The sequence below is a fragment of the Brassica rapa genome, chromosome A03, assembly GCF_000309985.2.
Source record: "Brassica rapa cultivar Chiifu-401-42 chromosome A03, CAAS_Brap_v3.01, whole genome shotgun sequence".
Classification (NCBI taxonomy): Eukaryota; Viridiplantae; Streptophyta; class Magnoliopsida; order Brassicales; family Brassicaceae; genus Brassica; species Brassica rapa.
This window is the reverse complement of record NC_024797.2, coordinates 12,130,799-12,150,665: the sequence shown is the minus strand read 5'-3', so window position 1 is coordinate 12,150,665 and position 19,867 is coordinate 12,130,799. Positions and strand designations below refer to the sequence as shown.

The following is a 19,867-nucleotide window of genomic DNA, read 5'->3' as shown; positions in this document are numbered from 1 at the left end:
AAAAATAAACATATATTCAAAATTTGATTTTTACTAACATATTTTCCAATAACTATTATAAAAATGTTTTCAATATATATAAGAAAAATACAAAACAAAGCCTAATTTCAAACACCAACTTAAATTATGGTTTTTATATTTCACATTAAATTTTAAAATATAATTTATGTGATTATTTATATGATTGTACGTATAAAATATTATTAACTATAAGACAACTATGATGACATAAATTATATTTTAAATATTATTAACTATAACCTATGATGACACATATAAGATATATATATAATAGTGGTTAGGGGTGGGCGTTCGGGGTTCGTTTTCGGATCTTTTTGGGATTTCGTGTTCATTTCAGATCTTTGAGGATTTGGTTCGGATTTGTATAATCAATTTAAATAGGTTTGGTTTAAATATTTGGATAGAGAATTAATAATTATTTAAGTATTTTTGGAGTTTTGAGTATATTTTAACTATTTAAAATATTTACGTCTGATTATTTGTATATATTTTCAAGCATTTAAGCAAACTTAAAAGTATCATATATATTCTGGATGTTTTTATATATATAAAATCTAAAAATAATTAATATATATAAGTATATAAATCTATTTTGGATACCCAAAATACTTCGGTTCGGATCGGATTAAATTTCAGTTCTTCAAATACTAAAATTTTGAATAATTCGGATATTTAATCAATTCCGGTTCGGATTTAGTACTACTTATTCGGATTGAGATCGGTTCAATTTTTCGAATTCGAGTTTTTTGCCAAACCCTAAATAGTGACATAAAAATCAAATAGCATCATATTTTTTTAAAAAAATACACCCGCACGGGCGTGCGGGTCAAAATCTAGTAATTATTAAACTTGAAACCAAAACATTAAAATATTTTTGATTGAGTGTATTTTTGAAAATTGTATTTTAAGAAATTTCTCAATATTATACCCTAAACAATAATCACTAAATTTTATCTGCAAATGATAAAATATTTTTGATTGAATATATTTAAAAATAATAATAGTTAACTTATGATATTTCAAGCATTTTCTCCAATTTTAGTATATGCTTATAGTATACGACTACATTGCATTTCCACCACACATACAAACTCCTTTTTCTTGTGTCGGCATACATACTCAATCATTCATTTCAGACTTATCTTATCTTTTTAATATAATTAATTCACACTTAGTGATCTTCATTTTATAATATATATATATATATATATATAATCTATGGCATTTCTAGTCATTGCAAATAACATGCAAAAAGGTAAAGATGGATAAAAGGTGGAGTCTTCAAGGTATGACTGCTCTTGTAACCGGTGGAGCGGGAGGAATCGGGTTTGTTTTTCTTCCTTTTGATATCGTCTTCAATGGTCAAGATTTTAAGTGATATTTTTTTTGTGGAACGCCCGCTTAGGCATGCCATCGTAGATGAATTATCTGCTTTTGGAGCTAGAATCCATGTATGCGACATATCTGAAACACTGCTCAGTCAAAGCTTAAGTGAATGGGAAAAGAAAGGGTTTCAAGTGAGTGGCTCAGTCTGTGATGTAACCTCACGTCCCGAGAGAGAAACATTAATACAAACTGTCTCCTCATTGTTCGATGGCAAACTCAACATTCTTGTAAGTAAAGCATACACGTTGAAACATTTTATTTTTAGAGAAATCATCTTTTGGTTCAACGTAGGTAAACAATGTGGGCGGACTTCGTGAAAAACCAACAACAGAATATGGGTCAGACGATTTCACTTTCCATATCTCAATAAATGTGGAAGCTGCTTTCCATTTTTGTCAGCTTTCACATCCTCTCCTAAAGGCTTCTGGATTTGGAAGCATTGTCTTCACTTCCTCTGTTGCTGGAGTTGTATCATTTTCTTGTGGATCCCTTTATGGTCTAGCAAAAGGTAACCAAAGTACTACTAGAGGCAAGATTAACTAATCAACAAGGATGCTCTTTTCTTTTGTTGATTCATAATACAAGTCTTGTACAGGAGCTCTGAACCAGTTAGCAAGAAATTTGGCATGTGAATGGGCAAAAGACGGCATAAGAGCCAACGCTGTTGCCCCCAATTCTATCAGGACTCCTTGGTCTCAACAAGTAAACAATAAATCAACTTTAAAATATCCTTAACAATTAACAACCTCAAGCCCTCTAATCATTCTCTAAAATTTTGTTTCTTGAAGTTTCTTGATGACGTCAGTTTCAAGGAGGCATTGTTCAGTAGAACTCCACTTGGTCGCATTGGAGAACCAAATGAGGTTGCATCACTAGTGGCATTCTTGTGTCTACCTGCGGCTTCCTATATTACTGGTCAAACCATTTGTGTTGATGGAGGCCTCACTGTTAACGGTTTCTCCTATCAACCACATGCTTGAGAATGGCCTTGTCGCTTTTTATAAAACTGTTTTAACTAAGTGTCTGCTATCTAATAAAAAAATTTCACGCTGTGAGTTTATGCAAAAAAATATAAACGAGTTTGCTTTGCCATTGTGGAGATGCTAATCTTGTGGTAATAGTGAGAATCTTAGCGACCACGCACGGCTCTTTCACCCGGAATCCGAAACACAAAAAGCTTGGAGCAGTATCTCTCTGAGAGAGTCTCACGCATCACAAATGTTCTCCTCCATCCTCTGTTTTGTACTAACAAAATAGTGTCTTAATTGATCATAACACGGGTAATACACATACGTGTCCATTATTTAATATCAAAACTTTGAACTCATATCAAATCTTTTAACCTTTTTGATAGTGTCTGAAATCAGATAAATGAGTTTAAATGCTCGTTGCAATATGGTTTTCTTTGGCTAAAAAAAAAATACATGGAAATGCTTTTAGATAAAAACTAAAAAGTACAAAAACTAGATTAGGGTAATGTGGTTTATGGATTTTAACTGGTTTATAAATCACACAACCGTAAACAAAAACTTTGAAATAATTAAAAATTCGGCTCTAAATTAAGCCTTCTCAACTCATCACGTTTTATTCTTCATTTCGACACCTATTCTCTGTTGTCTCTTTTGGTCGAAGCTTTTGATTTAAAAGCCAGTTTTGCCTTGGACTACTAATTTAGATATTTTAGTCATGTTTTCTCTCTCTTACGACTGCATGACATTTCCACCACACAAACAAACATAATCAATAATTAGGGGGTATAAGACTTATCTCATCCACATTCATCGTATGTATATTATCTGTGGCATTTCTGGTCATTGCTAATCATCACAAACAAAAACAAAAAAAAATGGATAAAAGATGGAGTCTTCAAGGTATGACTGCTCTTGTAACTGGTGGAGCCAGCGGAATCGGGTACACCTTTCTTCTCAGTTTGATCTACAATATCACCTCTTTTAACCTTTCTTCTGATTCTATTTAACATAATATATTTAAGGAACTGGAATGTCTAGGTATGCCATAGTAGAGGAATTAGCTAATTTTGGAGCTAAAATCCACGTATGTGACATATCTGAAACTCTGCTCAATCAAAGTTTAAGTGAATGGGAAAAGAAAGGGTTTCAAGTCAAAGGCTCAGTCTGTGATGTAACCTCACGCTCTGAGAGAGAAACATTGATACAAAATGTATCCTCCCTGTTCGATGGTAAACTCAACATTCTTGTAAGTAAATGGTTATGGTTTTAATAAACAAGTAAACAACTAAGCATATTCGTTAACGGAAACTTTTCTAAAGAGAAATCTTCCTTTTGTTCATATAGGTAAATAACGTGGGAGTACTTCGCGGGAAGCCAACAATAGAATATGTGGCAGAAGATTTTGCTTACCATAGCTCAACAAACTTGGAAGCTGCTTTCCATTTTGGCCAGCTTTCATATCCACTCTTAAAGGCTTCAGGTTATGGAAGCATCGTCTTCTTGTCTTCTGTTGCAGGGGTTGTATCATTTGAGTGTGGATCCATTTATGGTGTAACCAAAGGTATTAATAGTTACTACTAGATGCAGTTTGCATGACTGACTAATCAACAAATTTTTCTTCATTTTTTTTTATATTTTGTTGAATTGCTTTTATTAGGAGCTCTGAACCAGCTAGCTAGAAATTTGGCATGTGAATGGGCAAAAGACGGCATAAGAGCCAATGCTGTTGCACCTAATGTTGTCAAGACTCGACAGTCTCAATCTGTAATAATAATATATAATTTACAGATCTTGTTTTGTGAATTTAGCTACTGACTTCCTCTAATCCCTAACTCACTTTTGTTTCTTAAAGTATCTTGAGGACGTCAGTTTCAAGGAAAAATTGTTCTGTAGAACTCCACTTGGTCGTGCTGGAGAGCCAAATGAAGTTGCATCGCTAGTGGTCTTCTTGTGTCTACCTGCAGCGTCCTACATCACTGGTCAAACCATTTGTGTTGATGGAGGCCTCACAGTTAACGGTTTCTCCTATCAGTCACGGGCTTGAGATAATGGCCTTTTAGCGTTTTGTAACTGTCTTTAAACTTGAATAAAAACCTCACGATGTGAGTGTGTATACGAAAACATAAACTTTTTCGCAGTTCCATTAGTTTCTTTTCTTCAAAAATAGAGAAGCATGATTCATTACTGATCCTTTTAATAATTTTCAAATTTATTCAACAAAAAACCAGTTTTGTACAATAAATGCTTCTAGTGCTATTTTTGTGATATAAACTTAGAAAAGTGCGTTCGCCCTAGCAAAGACTCTCCCAGTCCCAGTTATCGAGGCGCCGTTTGCTCGTCCCCTCTCCGACGCTGGTGGAGTCATGGCTCGCCGGCGTCGACCCTCTAAAACTCTACGTCTCTCTCTCCTCTTATCTTCTATCCGTTCAAGCTCTCTGGTTTCGTCCGTCTCCTTGTCTTGGTCGGAGAACATTGTGACTGTTTCGTTTTCCGGGGGCTCCCGGTCTATGTTCTCGGTTTCCTCTTCGGCTCACCGCCTCACGCTTACCGTTATGTGTCTTGTTGGGCTCAGATCTGTAAGAATCAGCTCCCGTTTCATCGTCATCGCTCCTGTTCGTGCTCTCATCGTCTCTCACGCCGTCGACGGTTCTCCGTTGAGACCGTCTCTCAAGGTGAGCAGGGACGACGTGGTTAAGCCTTTCGGATCGCTTTCCACCGGAGTCGTTATTTTCTGGGGGGTTCCCCACTTTTCCTCTGTTACTGTCAGCCACAACCACCGTGACTCACCAATGCTCTGCAACTGCAACTCTGGTTTAACAGCCGAAAAAGCCTTAACCTTCGAGGTAGTCACGTCTCAAAACCCTAGATTTATGAAGCACCGTTCAGATCTACCGCCGTCCCCGCTAGTTATGATGTATGCTTGTTTGTTGTCTCATCGAGGAGGAGATCTGCTCCGACGAGCCTCTCCGCGGCGACTTAGATTTATTTCAGAAGACCGTAGATCAGCACCAACACTCACCCCCTCATCTGTTCCGCTCAACCGTCGCTGCTCCCTTTCCGGCGACCCGAGCTCCTGTCAACGTCAACGGAACAGCATCGCTCAAGCCTGTGAGATGGGCCTATTTGCTTGTAGATTGGCCTGGTGAGCCTTCTAAATTTCATTCAGTCTCACAGCATAGTTTCAAAGCCCATTTGTTTATGGGGTAGGCTGGTCTACTTGGCCAGTTTGCTAAAGAATTCCGATGGGTTCATCGGGTTGTTTACCGAAACCAATATGCTTACAATGTCATACCTCTCTTTCTTGAAGAGAACACTAATTGTCTTTTTACCGGTGGGTTCACTGGGCTCGTTGTCATCTTCATCACCATACTCATCACCATCATCATCATCACCTGCCTTCTCTCGAAGAAGTGTTTCCCCTTCTGCCCATGTGCGAAGGTGTATTTCCAAGTCTATAACTGTCTTGCTATCTTGTGGAGCGGTCCGTTCGGGACCTGAAGATGCAGCGGATCTCGTTTCGACGATATTCCGAGGTGCGGATTGGATATCAACGTCACTTTTCAATGTGACTAAATTTCAACCTTCCGGCACTGCCGTGAATTTGACGCATTCAAGCTTTGCTATGAATTCGCTGTCTCTTTATCTTAGAGGTTTCTCTAAATCTATCGTTTGTGTTGTATGGTTTTATGTTTGTAGTTCTATGAACTTTTGTAGACTTTAAGTTTTTTAATGAAAGTGGTGTTCCAAAAAAAAAAAAAAAAAAAAAGTACAATAAATGCTTCTTAGTTTTTTTTTTAAGCTATGGCTTTATATAAATAAACATTCTTTTTGTATTAGGAACTTAATTTAGCTAAAGGTGTGGTTCTTCAAGTTTTCTTCATCTCCATCAAGTTGCTAGTCATTTTTGCATCGCATTGGTACAAAATCCCAAATCTGAAGTTAAAAGGGATATTATTAGTCCCACATCATGTGAGATGATGGTCTTTGGGCAAGTCATTACTAATATGATATAAGAGCCCATGATAAAAGTCTGCAGATGATTTTCCACATAAACAGTTTCCTATCCATATAGTCGGTAAAAGTGCCAAATCATGTTGTGTTTGGTTTGTTTGGGTGTATATAGGTAAGCAATGTGGGAACGCGTGTTGTGAAGCCGACCATAGAGTGTACATCAGAAGAATTCAAGTTTATCATGGCTACAAATCTGGAGTCAGCATTTCATCTAGCACAGCTCGCACACCCGTTGTTGAAAGCCTCTGGTTCAGGGAACATTGTGCTCATGTCTTCCATTGCTGGGGTTGTAAATTTGAGTCGTACATCCATCTATGGAGCAACCAAAGGCATACATATGCGCATACTCAAAAGTTAATGATCATTTGCTTCTATAATAACATTAATTTTTGCATTCCAGGAGCCCTGAATCAGCTAGGGAGAAACTTGGCGTGCGAGTGGGCGAGTGATAACATAAGGGTTAACTCTGTTTGTCCATGGTTCATCACAACTCCTGCAACTAAAGATGTATATGACATAGAACAAAACAAAAAATGTCAACAAAACTAGGGAAAATAATGATTATAACTATTTTGATGAATTTTAATTTATGTGACAATGTTTCAGTTTCTCTGTGGTGAAGTAAAAGAAAAGGTAGAGAGTGTGACACCAATGGGGCGTGTTGGAGAGGCAAATGAAGTTTCATCGCTTGTGGCATTTCTATGTCTTCCTGCTGCTTCTTATATTACTGGTCAAACCATTTGCGTTGATGGAGGTTTCACTATCAACGGCTTCTCATTCCCTTAAATACATATATGTATAATTGCCAAGTTGTAGGATAATGTTTACATATATGATACTCCTCTGTTGCTCGTGTTTACATTCAAATATTCAATATATGTTTCAGATTTTAGCGGAATGATGTGGAGTTTAATAGTATAATTCAAAGGGTTGTTGATAGTTTATAGGAGGTGCTTTGTTTGTGCCGCAAGGCAAAGACATGCGAGTGGATCCTATGTGCTAAAGGCAATTACGAGCAGTAGTTGTGACAAAAAATTGAGACAACCGGTAAGCTAGATTCAAACATCAGTTGGCTAAGATGATCAGACCAGCAGATTTAACTGTGCAAGCCAAAGTGCTGCAAATAATGATGTTCTTATGAATAAAATTCTAAGTGTTTATGCGAGGCAAAACAGAAGAAAATGAGAGTTTTTGAGAGTGAGACATCTCTCTTGAATAAACCAAGTCTCACATTTTGCTTTATTAATTGCCAGGTTTCTTTAAGGGCCTTGAGTTTTCTGTAACCCTTGTCGGTACCAAATATCCTGAAGCAACACAAATAAACCAATGATGGTAGCAAAACCAAGAAACAGAATCTCATGATGCATTGTACAGCCATTTTGTAGGTAAGATCGTGTGGCCCCAATAGAATACAAAATCTCCAATAATGAAGTAGAAAAAGGTTTTCGCAGACACCACTTTCCTGCAAGAGTAATCACCAAAGATGATTTCATACATCATATGCGGATAAAACTGCCGATGCAAGCCAGTTGAACGTCAGTAAAATGTGTAACATCCAATCTAAGAGACAAAGATGAGTGACAAAGCAAGAGATAACCAAATATAATACAGATCAGAAAGAGAAAATGTGATCAGTTCCACAAAATGATGGCAAAATGTATAATATTGACACACTTCTCATTCATTGACAGTCAGGTCACTCAATAATCAAGGAAGAAATACTGACTGATCAGCACACATCACAGCAACAAAGAACTCAGAAAAGAGAGAAGAAAAGCAAGTTAAGGAGACGTTGAAGGAAGAAGTACTCTGATCTATCAGCAGGAGTTACAGTCACAAAGAACTTAGTAATCATATGATTAGGCGGCTTGGCTTAACTCAATAAATAATGTGTTTTGTTGTTGTTTCTGGTTCCAACTTTCTCTCAATCACACGTGCACACATTAATTTTCACTGTTAATCCTCAATTACACATAATTTTTTTCTTTAAGCGCCGCATGTTCTTACATTTGACAATTCACACCACCAGATTAATTTTTAATAGTCAAACACGGATTTAATTTAATGTTATTGTAATCCCATAAGAATCTGCGAGCTGTGGTGAAGATAACTAGGGACTCTAGAAAAGTTTTGGCCTTGGCGCTTCATAAATAAATAAGAGGGTACAAATGAGAGAATCTAATAAGATTATTCAGAAAGAAGACAAAACATACACGTTTTAGACAAACATGGAGATAGAAGCTAAAATTACAGCAGAGACCTGAGTTCTTTACTCTGTTGGAGACAGTCTCTGTGTTTTTGCTTAAATGTTCATCATCAGGAGAACCACCAAGGTAACAGTTGAGTAGTTTCTGCCACTAGATCCTCTCTTTCTAGTGTACACAGCTGCACCAAATTGTCAAATACCAAAAAGATAATCAAAAGCTGAGCCACAAAGAAAACACTGCGCATGCATATAAAACTAAAAATTATAAGCAACATGAGCTATTTTATGTGCTAATACACATGTGGTGATGAACTATCTAGACCTCAAAGCAAGAAATGTAGAGACAAGTGTTATACTAACACACATGTGGTGTCAACTATAACAAGAAAATATTTTTTTTTTACCTTTTGGAGTATTGTTAATATGAAGCATGGAGGTAACTAGATGATTGCTGTCATAGAAATGGTGATGATCTCTTATCCGACGGCTTAAGTATTTGGAACGAGCACATTAAGCTCTCATCAATGCTCATCATTGCGCCAGCATTGTCAAACTCTCCACAATAGTTGGGAGCTGAAAACACAGTAACAAGCTGTCTGTCTGCAAAGAACTCATACCCATCTTCAACAACCTAAAATACACAAGAGTTATAAAACACTCAAGATACTTTTTTCCGACAAACTTGAGTTAAAAATAAAAGAATAAACCTGGTGGGCACGGCAGATAAGGTCCATGTCATTTTTTTGCAAGAACTCTGCAACAGTGTCAGCTCCAAAAGTGTATGAAACACCACGATCATTCACTCCCCATCCTTTGACGTCTCCACTAGGATCCGACCAAAGCAAATCACACACCAAACCTGATTCAGGGATATCCATCGGGCGTGAAATGTTCCTGATCTGGTCCAAGCTCGTCAACTCTGGGGAGATCCCACCATGCATACATAGTATCCTGTCATCGATCAAAGCGGCCACAGGAAGACAGTTAAAGCAATCGGTGAATATCTTCCAGAGCCTGACGTTGAACCTGCGTTTGCACTCGTCATAGAACCCGTAGATACGATTGATGGAAGCAGATTCATGGTTCCCTCTAAGCAAGAAGAAGTTCTCAGGGTACTTGATTTTGTAAGCTAAGAGAAGGCATATTGTTTCCAAGCTTTGCTTGCCACGGTCGACGTAATCACCTAAGAACAAATAATTGGCTTCTGGAGGGAAGCCTCCATACTCAAATAGCCTCAATAGATCTGAATACTGCCCATGAATATCACCTGTGAAAGTATAAAACGAGAGAAAGAAAAAAACTAAGAAAAAATGAACCATTAAATCTAAGAAACAACCAGAAGAAAACATGGCATATCAAGGAGCAACCAAAACCCATAAGGCTAAGAAGATTTAAATGATGTAGACTAACATTCAACCTCCATAAAAGATTGGTGAATGAACAGCATTGAACTTGGTCAAAAAATTTGCAGGAAATGTTTCATGAGAACCAATCAATCAAACCATAACTTAATTAGTCATCATATTAAAGAATCAAACCTCAAGAACATGTTCAAAACAGTTAACACTACTCAAGTCTTGCACTATAAAAGAGTTCTAATAAACCCATAACTTATTAATACTACTATTATAAACGAATCTGAAATTCATAAGAACCTCTCCAAACTCTTAATCATATTTAAGACTTGTAGTATAAAGATTCCACCTTTTACCACCCATTCACTTGATTTAATAGGTTATTAACTCAAAATATCAAATTTTTTTTGAGCCACTCAAAAGGTCTAAAAAAACATTTATGCTCGAACCGACAAACTAATTACTACCAGACCAACTGTTACCTACTTACAGCTTGCAAAGAGCTACCAGATTCTCTTTTTCAAGATAATAAGTGAAACGGAAAGAAAAAAAAACACTATTTGAGCAGAGGGAGAAAGAATCTGACCGCAGATCTTGATGGGAGCTTCGAGTTCGAGGAGATTAGGTTGTTGAAGAAAGATTTCTTTGGAGACAGCACAGAGCTGACGGATTTCACCTTCGCTGAGGTGAACTTGCTTCCCGGATCCAGGCCTCGTGTTCCGAAACTCCACCAAACGGCGGATGATATCGTCAAGAACCGCCGGTTCCATTGCTGGCTTCTGCTCCTGCGCCGGCTTATCCGCCATCTCCGATTACTGAGGAGACGCTCTGTAAAGGTATGGTAACGAACGGAGATTAAGCTCCTTTGCCTTTGGCGTTCGAGCCGCCAGAAAGAGAGGAGACAAGAAGAGACGACCGGCGCTGTCAGATGATTCAGTTTGATTGGTCCATTTTTATTTAACTTCTTATTATCACTCTTCGTTATTACCTAACCAGAACTGATTTGTGTTTTTAAAATCGACCTAATGGGCCTTCTATACGTTATATTGGGCTTAATATGTAAGCTTTTATCCCCAAGATTCTGATGAACCATAAAACATCCCCATAGGAAAATAGACAGAACCAGAGTTGAATATCGGCATTTCTTAAACTTATAAATTAGTCGGCTGACTTCGATAGCTGTCGACACTGTGGTTAATTGTAAAACAAAATCTCTAATGTTCCATCAAATATCCATTTTGTCTAAACCTTACGCATAAACTATGTAATTTGTTCAATTTTTTCTAATACCTTGATTTTCACTTTCGTCATGACACATTATCTTTTCTTTTTTCCTTATACTACTTAATATACAATCATTATTTTATACTTAATAATGAAAAAATCAATACCTTATCAATTTATTTTTATTTCATATTTTCTATTTTGATTTTATAACTAAATATTAAAATTTAAAAGATAAAAATTATAAAAATACAATAATTATAAAATTAAATATATATTTAAAGTTGAAATATTATGATATATAAACAAAATCAGATTGGAGATACCTAAAACTCATGATAAAATATTTTTTGTTTGTTTGCGTCCAAATCATATAAAATAATAAAACTAATCTCTATTTGTAGATCATAAAAATGATATAAATCAATAAAAAATAAATTATTATAAATAAAATTATTTAAATAATTAAGGTGAATATAAATCTAATAATATCAACAATCAATAAAAGCAACAAAATTGTTGTTGATCCTAGTTTTCTTTTTCAACTTGTTGAATAAATTCAACACCAACAATGCACGTTAGTATTTTTTTCCAGCATGTCTATTATAAGCATTCAACAGTTTAATTTTATACTTTTAGCTGTAAAATTTAGAGCAAATTAGTTCAATATACTAAAAAAAGTGGGATACTATAGAATGAGGGGAAAATGGTAATGATGGAGGAAAGAAAATTGGGGGGAGGGGGGGGAGAAAATAAAGTATAGAGTGCAAATAGGGTAGATTTTGTGTGTAGAGAGTACAAATTCTCTAATTTAAGCTGCAAATTTAGTTGTTGTAAATTATTTGATGTAACTTTGTAAAGTCGTATATTTTTTGTTCCAAAAATAAAATTCTTGACTTAAATTTTTTTAAAATATTTTGGCTGTAAAACTCTTAAAGAAACGAACGCTTTGAGTGGATTTGATTGTCTAGAACTTCTATACCTACAATCACCCCCCTTAAAGTCAGAGAGCAAAAGCTATTTTAGTCTTTCAAGTTTCACCTTCCGACAGAGCAGCTAAATACCAAAAGTTGTTTAGCCAACTTAAATCACTCATATTTGTATAAAATAACTTTGTTTATTAGAAAGAAAAAACAAAGACAAGCTTTTTTTGAGAAACACAACAGATAAACAAGGTTCAAACATTACAGTAACTTAAAACATTGAAACACCGAACCAAATATGACTTTCCTCTAAGCGGATCTGATTCTCTCCCCCATATAATTCATGTGTTCAACATGTTTCTCTCTTGGAGGAATACAATCTTTCACAGCCTCAACCTTCTCCAAGTTCTTCACCCATCTGCTGTATTCTGGAAACTTCTCCTCTGTAATCACTTTCAATCCAATTCCTTCCCAACCTCTCTCCAAACAAAACGGAATCATACTTCCGGCGACCAAATCCAAAAACCCGACACTCTTACCACCGAAGAAATCTTTTCCGACAAGTTCCTTCTCCAGATTCATAATCAGTTCTCTTGTCTGCTCGGCCAAAGCCTCTCTTCCTTTCTCGTCTGCTCTTGCCATTGATACAAAACCCGCAGTGATGATCTACAGTACAGATAAAGATTAAAAACAATTAATAAAATAAAATAAACAAACAATTAGTAAGAATACATATATATATATACGTACCTGCTCATCGACGAGTTTAGCTAAGAATCGAGCCTTGGATCTCTCGTAAGGATCCTGAGGGAGAAGTGGATTCTGTTTCCAAGTCTCATCGATGTATTCAAGAATCACTTGAGACTCGAGAATGGTTTTGCCATTGTGGACAAGAACAGGGACCTTCTTGTGGATGGGGTTGAGTGCAAGAAGCAAAGGGCTTTTGTGCTCCAATATTTCTTCAACGTAATCGTACGGTATCCCTTTGAGTTTGAGAGCCATCTCGATCCGACGGCTGAAAGGGCTCGCCCATATTCCCAGAAGCTTCACTTCTTCTTTCTCCGCCATTGCTTAATTTTTTTAACTCCTTTTTATCTGTCTCTTAGAAATGTGTGTGTTGCTGTTAGTGACTTTAAGCCTTATTTATAGCCTTAGGGTTTTGGTTATCTTATGGCCCAAACGACGATGCACGTTGCCGTTTGGAGGCAATAGTGTAAATGCTGAGAAAGATCTAGAAGGGCATCGATGTTGACTTCTGATAAGATTTTGCAGCTCATTTTGGATTTTGTTTCTTTTCTTTTTTGTCAGTTATCCCTACGATAAGATCAAGCTTTTGATTTCATTTATTTTTGTTTGTTTTTATTTTTACTTTATTTAGTTGTTCAAACAAAAAAAGTATTTTACTTTATTTTATTATTATTTGTTACTAATTGGAAAGAATACAATATATTATTTCCGGAATCAGCAAGTGTAAATACTATGACAAAAAGAAAAATGTCAGTGAAGAACACTACTTTTACTTTATTACATATATTTTTGTGGCTTTATAACTTTGGATACTTTTAAAAAAACCATAATCATTTTGTGGCAGAAATTATGTTGTTTTTCTAAAGAGCGAAATGATGTTGTTGAACACTTGAACTGCTGAGTTAAGCAAAAAAAAGAGCACTTAAACTATATGTCAAACAAATCATCAGCCTGCTTTGTCCCCGAATAACTCGCATTTTTTTTATATGACTCAGATTAGTAGAGTGAGTTATCAGATCTGAAGTCGAACTAAACCGATTAACTAGTCGGTGTGATCACTGAGAAAGGCCGTATCTAATAGGTGAGAAGTACATTTGCACCAAAAACTCTGAAAATTAACAAAAATCGATGTACTTTAAGGTCCAAAATATTAAAAACAAAATTTACATGATCCAAATTTTAAATATTACGTAGGGACCAAAGTTTTTTGATATTTTGAGCCGGTAAAACGAGATATTCATAATATGGTCTTTAGAAACAAAAAATATATTCATAATATGGTCATATGTTAGGGAATGGATTTAAAAGATAAATATATAAAAAAAATGATAAATATATTTGGGACATTTATATTAAATATTAAAAGAATGTAATTAGTTGATATACATTATGAAAATATTACATAAAATATCTATTTTATTTAACTGAATATTTATTTTTGGACATAATAATTTCAACCTTATATAGAACATACAAAATTTAAGTAAAGCAAATTATAAAATAAAAAGTAAACGATATTATAAAATAATTATAAATTATTTATGAAAAAAGGAAGGAGCTCATTGTAGAGCAAAGAAAAGCCACATAAACAATTATAAAATTTAAGAATACACTACAAGAAAATAAACAAAAATATTTATGGGAACCAGAAAAGAGAACTTGTTTTAAAGAAATTGTTGAGAGGCTTGTCTCAAATTAATAGAGACAAAACTAATTTTTCAAAATGTTCAAAGCTAAACTATAGCTAATGTAGTTTATGGTATTGCTTTAGTATGGTCCGTATGGAACACGTAACATTAACGTTGGTCCACTTCCCATATTGGCCGGTGAATATTTCTATGGTCACAAGACTCGCACCTCACACTACTTCTCAAGATATTTCATATTATATAATTTGTAAAGAATTATTGTGTCTGAGTTGGTTTTAATCTCTGAACAATTTTTTTGCGTGCCGAAATAAATGTTCACATGAGCTCTGCATCACGGGCGGCGTAAACTGAGGCAAACTCTATTCAATTTGGTTGAAGATGCGGCAAGGCAAACGATGAAGCTTCTAATGTTGATTTGATCAAATCATACATCAATTAAATGAAAACAAACGATCGATCATCTACTAAAACCTAAATCAAATCGAAGATGCCACTGCCACATACATTTATTAGATAAGGTTTCTAAAACAAATTCACACACCTCAGTTCAATATCTGATCATACATTTTTTAATAAACATAGCACAAGATTTTCCAACCCAAGATATTTTTAATAAGTAGTTTGTCCGGAATCAAGATCAAATATCATATGAAATCCAAAAATTTCATAAATTAAATCAATTCAAATAATATTAAGTTTCACCTGTAACCAAAAGATTACATATATATATTTAATTGGAAACTCAGCGCTCAAAACATTACTATACATACTAAACATCTACTTGTATTGCAAAAAGACACAACTTTACATCAGTTTAGCATAAGCTCAACCAGTTTGAGTGGACATCTAATGATTACCTACAAAACAAACAAAGTAATGAGTAACTAACTATTTACCACAATTGAAATATCTAATTTTTTGGAAGTTAAAATATTTTTTTTAATGCTTCTTTCACTATCGACCAAATTGTAGTAAAATGTTTTGTTTTGATAATTTTCTTTTCTATTTTTAACTATTATATGTTTAGAAACTATAATATAAAACCATTAGTTCGACATCACGACTATCTAAAATTCATAATATGAAAATAAATAAATAATAGTAATTTTTTATTATCACAGGAAAAAACAAACATCAAACATTTTAACCGAACAAATCAAATAAATATTGTTTTAAAATGATAGTTATATTTTAGGAGATTAAAAACTAAAAAACAGCTTAAAACCGAACTGATATCCAGATTAAACGGATTAATGTCTTCTTATTAAAAAATAACAAAACTAATAATCACGTGCAAGGTGCGGATTATTACTTACTATCCTGATGTTGATGTTGATGTTGATGTTGATGTTAGAATCGATGGTAAATTGGTATTTTACGTAATGGAAATAATGTAGTTAAATAGATGGGCCCTTAATGGACTCAACTATTCCAAACGTTTAGATAGCCCAATAAAATTGCCGCGAAGGCGATGGTTCAAAAACGGCAACCGAATAAAATCGAGCGGCGAAACTGTCTGCATGTAGCGTTTTCCCGCTACTCCCATTTTCCCTCTTTGTTTTTTTTTTCCTTTTTTTCATTATTATTTTCTGCCATTTCCTCTTAATAAACCAGCATCGACCATGAGATTGGTTCTCCACTTGGATTCGATCTCAATCTCAATCTCAATCTCAATCTCGATCTCGAACTCTCTCCTTTTTTTTTCTCTACGATGCCTACCATCGCCGGACCCAGTTCGTCTCCTCACAAGCACATCGTCGCCGCCAGATCGGAGAATACCGGAGTTTCTGAAGTCAACACACCTCGGAAACGCAAGCTGAGATCAGATTCCGCCGCCGAGGTTGCATCGACGGCGATCGTAACGGAGAGTTCGTTTGCTACGCCGATGAAATGGAAATCTCCTCGACGATGTGCTGTTTCAAGCCCCAAAGCACTTAAGAAGGTAATCCAGTGAGCTCCTAGTTCATATCCATTAGATCTGCGTCTAGAGATTAGGATTTGCTTAAATGTGAAAAAAGATCGATTCAATTGCTGCTTTGTTTGCATCATCCGACCGATTGATTTTTGCAGGAAGATTCTAAAGGCAAGCTGGAAAGTCCAGTGATGTCAGCCGTGAAGGATCGATTTGATTGTTTAGATGTTAAATCAAAGTGGAATCCTAGAGGTATACATCTGATTCTCAAGTGACTCTAATTAGTATCAGTTAGTTGATGTCCAATTTTAATGCACAGATGATGATCAAATGAGGGCTGTGAAGGAGGCATTGCATGTGTCTAAGGCACCATCAACTGTTGTTTGCCGCGAGGATGAGCAAAGACGTGTTTTAGAGTTTGTTAAAGGTTGTATGGAGCAGAAGAAGGCTGGGAGTTTGTATATATGTGGCTGTCCTGGTACTGGGAAGTCATTGTCGATGGAGAAAATAAGACAACAAGCTGACGACTGGGCACAACAGGTAATCATTCTTGTGTTGTGTGTGTCTTCAGGACTTGGTGATAGTATTAGTGTGAATCTATCAATAGAAAAGACTGATATTCATTTCATTCATGGGTTCTTTCAGGAAGGCTTGCCTTGTCTGGAGACTGTGTCTGTTAATTGCACATCGCTGACAAAGACAACAGATATCTTCTCCAAGGTACGACCTCACTCAATTTGGTTTCATTTCGATATAGTTGTTTATTGAGGTCTTTTTGTTTTTTTTTCAGATACTTGGTGAGAGTGAGACCGGGAAGAAAGTTAATGGCTCTTCTTCACCTCTACAGCAACTTCAGGTTTTGTTTTCTCAAAAGCAGCAATCATCCAGCACAAAGATGATGTAGGTTCCTTGTTTGGTTTCACTGTGATTTGATGACCTGCTAAGATTTTAAATTAGTAATGCTGTTTCTCATTCAAATTTTATATGCAGGCTGATCATTGCTGATGAGATGGATTACTTGATAACAAGAGATCGAGGTGTCCTTCATGAACTTTTTATGCTCACAACTTTGCCATTTTCAAGATGTATACTTATAGGTACCGTTCTTTGCGATCATAGTTATAGTTTAAAGTTCATCTTATGTGCCAGTTTCCTCTGCTCATACCAAATTGTAAGTTTATATATCGTTTTCGTTCTCCAGGTGTAGCAAATGCAATAGACCTTGCAGATCGTTTCCTTCCTAAATTGAAGTCTCTTAATTGTAAGTATTTCTCCATCATTGTTTACAGTTGGAACATTCTTTAGCTTTGATAAAGAGCAACAACTGAGGTTAGTCCTTGAACATATTTTTTCCAATTATTGCAGGCAAACCTTTGGTTGTCACTTTCCGTGCCTATTCTATGGAGCAGATCCTAAGGATACTACAAGAGAGGCTTGTGGTAAGTCTGCCTCTTATTTGTAGTATATGATGCTTCTACAGAGAGAGAAACGCCTGATTAAGTGACTAGTAATTCTAGTGAAAATATTATGCAAGGAATTTAGGATAAATCTATGGCCAATGTAAGGTTTCTGCTTCAAAACAGTTGGTATTCAAAAAACTATCAGGAAAAATATGAATAGCAGATTCAGAAACTTGTAAATAAGAAAATTTTGACCAATTTAAAAACCTAAGAACTAGGATAAATGGTTAATATCTAAACTCGTACTAAATACCATTTTTCGTAAATTCTTAATTTTCACCTCTTATTACAGGAACTTCCATATGTTGCATTTCAATCAAAAGCCTTGGAGCTTTGTGCAAGAGTAAGAATACATATGCCAATTTTCTTTCCCAGTCTAGTCAACCTCCCTTTTCCTTATGACATTGTATATTGATGTTCAATATTGTTTTGTTGTGTCAGAAAGTATCAGCTGCATCAGGAGACATGAGAAAGGCTCTATCTGTCTGCAGGTGAATACTCTATTGAAATTTTTGTCTTTGAAGTTGCATAAGATGAATGAGATAGAACTATCCTTTATATATTTTAATTTACTCTTCATATCAGCACACTGAAGTTGACAATCCCTGTTTTTTTTCATATTGAAATGATATACAGGAGTGCCTTAGAAATCTTAGAAACAGAAGTTAAAGGATCAACAGATCAAGAACCACAAAGTCCAGTTACAGAGGATCAAGTGGTTAGTATTTTCACTATCTACTTAATTCACAACTGACAATGTAAGTAAGGATTCAAAGAACCTGTGATCATAAATCATAATTGTTATCATCAAAAACTATACAGGTCAAGATGGATCATATGGTAGCTGCATTGTCCAAGACATTTAAATCTCCAGTAGTTGACACCATTCAGTCTCTCCCTCAACACCAGCAAGTAAGTTATAGATCAACACTTGGTGTCTTAAGTAAACCGATAGGAATAGGATAATACTTACAACATCTTTGTGCAAATCTTTAGTTTTGTTTTACGGTGTGATCTAACAGAAGTATAGATAATATATGTTGAACAGATATACTAATAATAAGTTTTCGGGAACAAACACTAAGTCACAAATAAACTTAAGACCCATGCTGATGTTTATTTGGTTATGACTAAGTGACCTATTAGCTAGTGGACTGTAATCATATTTGCTTCAACTGAAAACTTGCAGATCATAGTCTGTTCTGCTGCAAAAGCATTTAGAGGAAGCAAAAAGGACAGAAGCATTGCAGAGGTAATAATATTTTATTGAATGAAGAATACATAAACACATATAACTAAAATCTTAAACGACAATTGTACATAACGTTTCTATCTCTGTTTTTGACAACACTTGGATGCAGTTAAATAAGTTATACACGGAAATATGTAAATCTTCAATGATCACTCCAGCTGGAATAACAGAGTTCACTAATATGTGTACAGTGCTGAACGACCAGGTACATAACTTGGATCTATGTAGAATTTTTTTCAAGTTTATAGTTAGAATAGACTCTCATGTTGTGTGTTTGGTTTTTTTATATAATCAAAAGATAAAACAGAACCTTGAAAGAGTCTTATATTAAATTGGAACAGGGGATATTAAAACTGAGTAATGCTCGGGACGATAAGCTAAAGAGAGTGAGCCTAAGAGTAGACGAAGCAGACATCACATTTGCTCTTAAGGTATACATACATACAACCCTTCTGTATTGTTTCAAAATAGTTACATTACATGTCCTTTTTTCCACTAATTGCTGTTTTCTAACTCTTTATTTATTTTTTGTTTTAATTGCACAACAGGAAATTCGATTCTTCCGCAACTGTCTTCTGTGATAAAGTGGTTTCTTCAATTGTTCTATAGCATACAAAAGAAGACTAAAAACTCAATACGAACTCACAGAAATTGTTATGTAAAAGGAACACAAACAAAATGTACTTTCTAGTTATTTAATTACATTTTACTAATTAGAGCCAAATTTACAATTTTATCATGTATTGGATT

At 35.2% G+C, this 19,867-nt stretch overlaps 5 protein-coding genes across 10 annotated transcripts; 3 read left to right on the top strand and 2 right to left on the bottom strand.

Moving 5' to 3' along the window:
- Positions 1-1,083: 1,083 nt before the first annotated feature.
- On the top strand, positions 1,084-11,380 carry LOC103848452 (tropinone reductase homolog At2g29300). Of its 3 annotated transcripts, XM_033288821.1 has the most exons (6): positions 1,084-1,347; positions 1,427-1,634; positions 6,502-6,718; positions 6,790-6,896; positions 6,996-7,215; positions 11,335-11,380. In XM_033288821.1, exons 1-5 carry the CDS (start codon positions 1,283-1,285, stop codon positions 7,173-7,175), a joined length of 777 nt encoding a protein of 258 aa, XP_033144712.1. In that variant the 5' UTR covers positions 1,084-1,282; the 3' UTR covers positions 7,176-7,215; positions 11,335-11,380. The 3 variants fall into 3 exon arrangements, with proteins under 3 accessions (XP_033144712.1, XP_033144711.1, XP_009123600.1); XM_033288820.1 differs by lacking the exon at positions 11,335-11,380 and having other exon boundaries at positions 6,996-7,287; XM_009125352.3 differs by lacking the exons at positions 6,502-6,718; positions 6,790-6,896; positions 6,996-7,215; positions 11,335-11,380 and adding exons at positions 1,699-1,915; positions 2,003-2,109; positions 2,196-2,499 and having other exon boundaries at positions 1,085-1,347.
- LOC103848451 (tropinone reductase homolog At2g29320) lies at positions 3,151-4,568 on the top strand. Of its 3 annotated transcripts, none has more exons than XM_009125349.3 (5): positions 3,151-3,318; positions 3,417-3,624; positions 3,723-3,939; positions 4,036-4,142; positions 4,231-4,568. In XM_009125349.3, the coding sequence occupies exons 1-5, from the start codon at positions 3,254-3,256 to the stop codon at positions 4,420-4,422; spliced, it is 789 nt and encodes a 262-aa protein (XP_009123597.1). In that variant the 5' UTR covers positions 3,151-3,253; the 3' UTR covers positions 4,423-4,568. The 3 variants fall into 3 exon arrangements, with proteins under 3 accessions (XP_009123597.1, XP_009123598.1, XP_009123599.1); XM_009125350.3 differs by having other exon boundaries at positions 3,166-3,318; positions 3,401-3,624; XM_009125351.2 differs by having other exon boundaries at positions 3,265-3,335.
- On the bottom strand, positions 8,505-10,994 carry LOC103858272 (serine/threonine-protein phosphatase PP1 isozyme 1). 2 transcript variants are annotated; one of them, XR_004456809.1, is made up of 4 exons: positions 10,537-10,976; positions 9,303-9,862; positions 9,000-9,226; positions 8,505-8,774 (listed from the first exon to the last, which is right to left on the bottom strand). XR_004456809.1 is itself a non-coding variant. In XM_033288819.1 (3 exons), exons 1-3 carry the CDS (start codon positions 10,754-10,756, stop codon positions 9,050-9,052), a joined length of 957 nt encoding a protein of 318 aa, XP_033144710.1. In that variant the 5' UTR covers positions 10,757-10,994; the 3' UTR covers positions 9,033-9,049. The 2 variants fall into 2 exon arrangements, 1 of the variants encoding a protein (XP_033144710.1); XM_033288819.1 differs by lacking the exon at positions 8,505-8,774 and having other exon boundaries at positions 9,033-9,226; positions 10,537-10,994.
- An 891-nt stretch (positions 11,381-12,271) lies between the features above and the next one.
- Positions 12,272-13,230, bottom strand: LOC103858271 (glutathione S-transferase U5). The gene is made up of 2 exons (XM_009135599.3): positions 12,848-13,230; positions 12,272-12,763 (listed from the first exon to the last, which is right to left on the bottom strand). The coding sequence occupies exons 1-2, from the start codon at positions 13,163-13,165 to the stop codon at positions 12,407-12,409; spliced, it is 675 nt and encodes a 224-aa protein (XP_009133847.1). The 5' UTR covers positions 13,166-13,230; the 3' UTR covers positions 12,272-12,406.
- Positions 13,231-13,476: 246 nt separating this feature from the next.
- LOC103858270 (cell division control protein 6 homolog) lies at positions 13,477-19,860 on the top strand. Its single transcript, XM_009135598.2, has 16 exons — positions 13,477-16,435; positions 16,564-16,657; positions 16,725-16,945; positions 17,051-17,125; positions 17,196-17,305; positions 17,396-17,502; positions 17,607-17,666; positions 17,771-17,844; positions 18,158-18,208; positions 18,307-18,356; positions 18,502-18,583; positions 18,688-18,777; positions 19,055-19,117; positions 19,227-19,322; positions 19,459-19,548; positions 19,666-19,860. The coding sequence occupies exons 1-16, from the start codon at positions 16,205-16,207 to the stop codon at positions 19,696-19,698; spliced, it is 1,527 nt and encodes a 508-aa protein (XP_009133846.1). The 5' UTR covers positions 13,477-16,204; the 3' UTR covers positions 19,699-19,860.
- Positions 19,861-19,867: the final 7 nt, after the last annotated feature.

What these genes read in the sequence shown, in the direction of transcription:
- LOC103858270 (XM_009135598.2), top strand. Translation starts at nt 16,205, where the DNA reads ATGCCTACCATCGCCGGACCCAGTTCGTCTCCTCACAAGCACATCGTC. An exon ending in CTGACGACTGGGCACAACAG is followed by an intron (nt 16,946 to 17,050) that starts GTAATCATTCTT and finishes GGGTTCTTTCAG; the next exon opens with GAAGGCTTGCCTTGTCTGGA. An exon ending in CAACAGATATCTTCTCCAAG is followed by an intron (nt 17,126 to 17,195) that starts GTACGACCTCAC and finishes TTTTTTTTTCAG; the next exon opens with ATACTTGGTGAGAGTGAGAC.
- LOC103858271 (XM_009135599.3), bottom strand. Translation starts at nt 13,165, where the DNA reads ATGGCGGAGAAAGAAGAAGTGAAGCTTCTGGGAATATGGGCGAGCCCT. An exon ending in CTAAACTCGTCGATGAGCAG is followed by an intron (nt 12,764 to 12,847) that starts GTACGTATATAT and finishes TCTGTACTGTAG; the next exon opens with ATCATCACTGCGGGTTTTGT.
- LOC103858272 (XM_033288819.1), bottom strand. Translation starts at nt 10,756, where the DNA reads ATGGCGGATAAGCCGGCGCAGGAGCAGAAGCCAGCAATGGAACCGGCG. An exon ending in AGCTCCCATCAAGATCTGCG is followed by an intron (nt 9,863 to 10,536) that starts GTCAGATTCTTT and finishes ATACTTTCACAG; the next exon opens with GTGATATTCATGGGCAGTAT. An exon ending in TTATCTGCCGTGCCCACCAG is followed by an intron (nt 9,227 to 9,302) that starts GTTTATTCTTTT and finishes TGTGTATTTTAG; the next exon opens with GTTGTTGAAGATGGGTATGA.
- LOC103848452 (XM_009125352.3), top strand. Translation starts at nt 1,283, where the DNA reads ATGGATAAAAGGTGGAGTCTTCAAGGTATGACTGCTCTTGTAACCGGT. An exon ending in GGTGGAGCGGGAGGAATCGG is followed by an intron (nt 1,348 to 1,426) that starts GTTTGTTTTTCT and finishes ACGCCCGCTTAG; the next exon opens with GCATGCCATCGTAGATGAAT. An exon ending in CCTTTATGGTCTAGCAAAAG is followed by an intron (nt 1,916 to 2,002) that starts GTAACCAAAGTA and finishes AGTCTTGTACAG; the next exon opens with GAGCTCTGAACCAGTTAGCA.
- LOC103848451 (XM_009125351.2), top strand. Translation starts at nt 3,265, where the DNA reads ATGGAGTCTTCAAGGTATGACTGCTCTTGTAACTGGTGGAGCCAGCGG. An exon ending in CGGGTACACCTTTCTTCTCA is followed by an intron (nt 3,336 to 3,416) that starts GTTTGATCTACA and finishes TGGAATGTCTAG; the next exon opens with GTATGCCATAGTAGAGGAAT. An exon ending in CATTTATGGTGTAACCAAAG is followed by an intron (nt 3,940 to 4,035) that starts GTATTAATAGTT and finishes TGCTTTTATTAG; the next exon opens with GAGCTCTGAACCAGCTAGCT.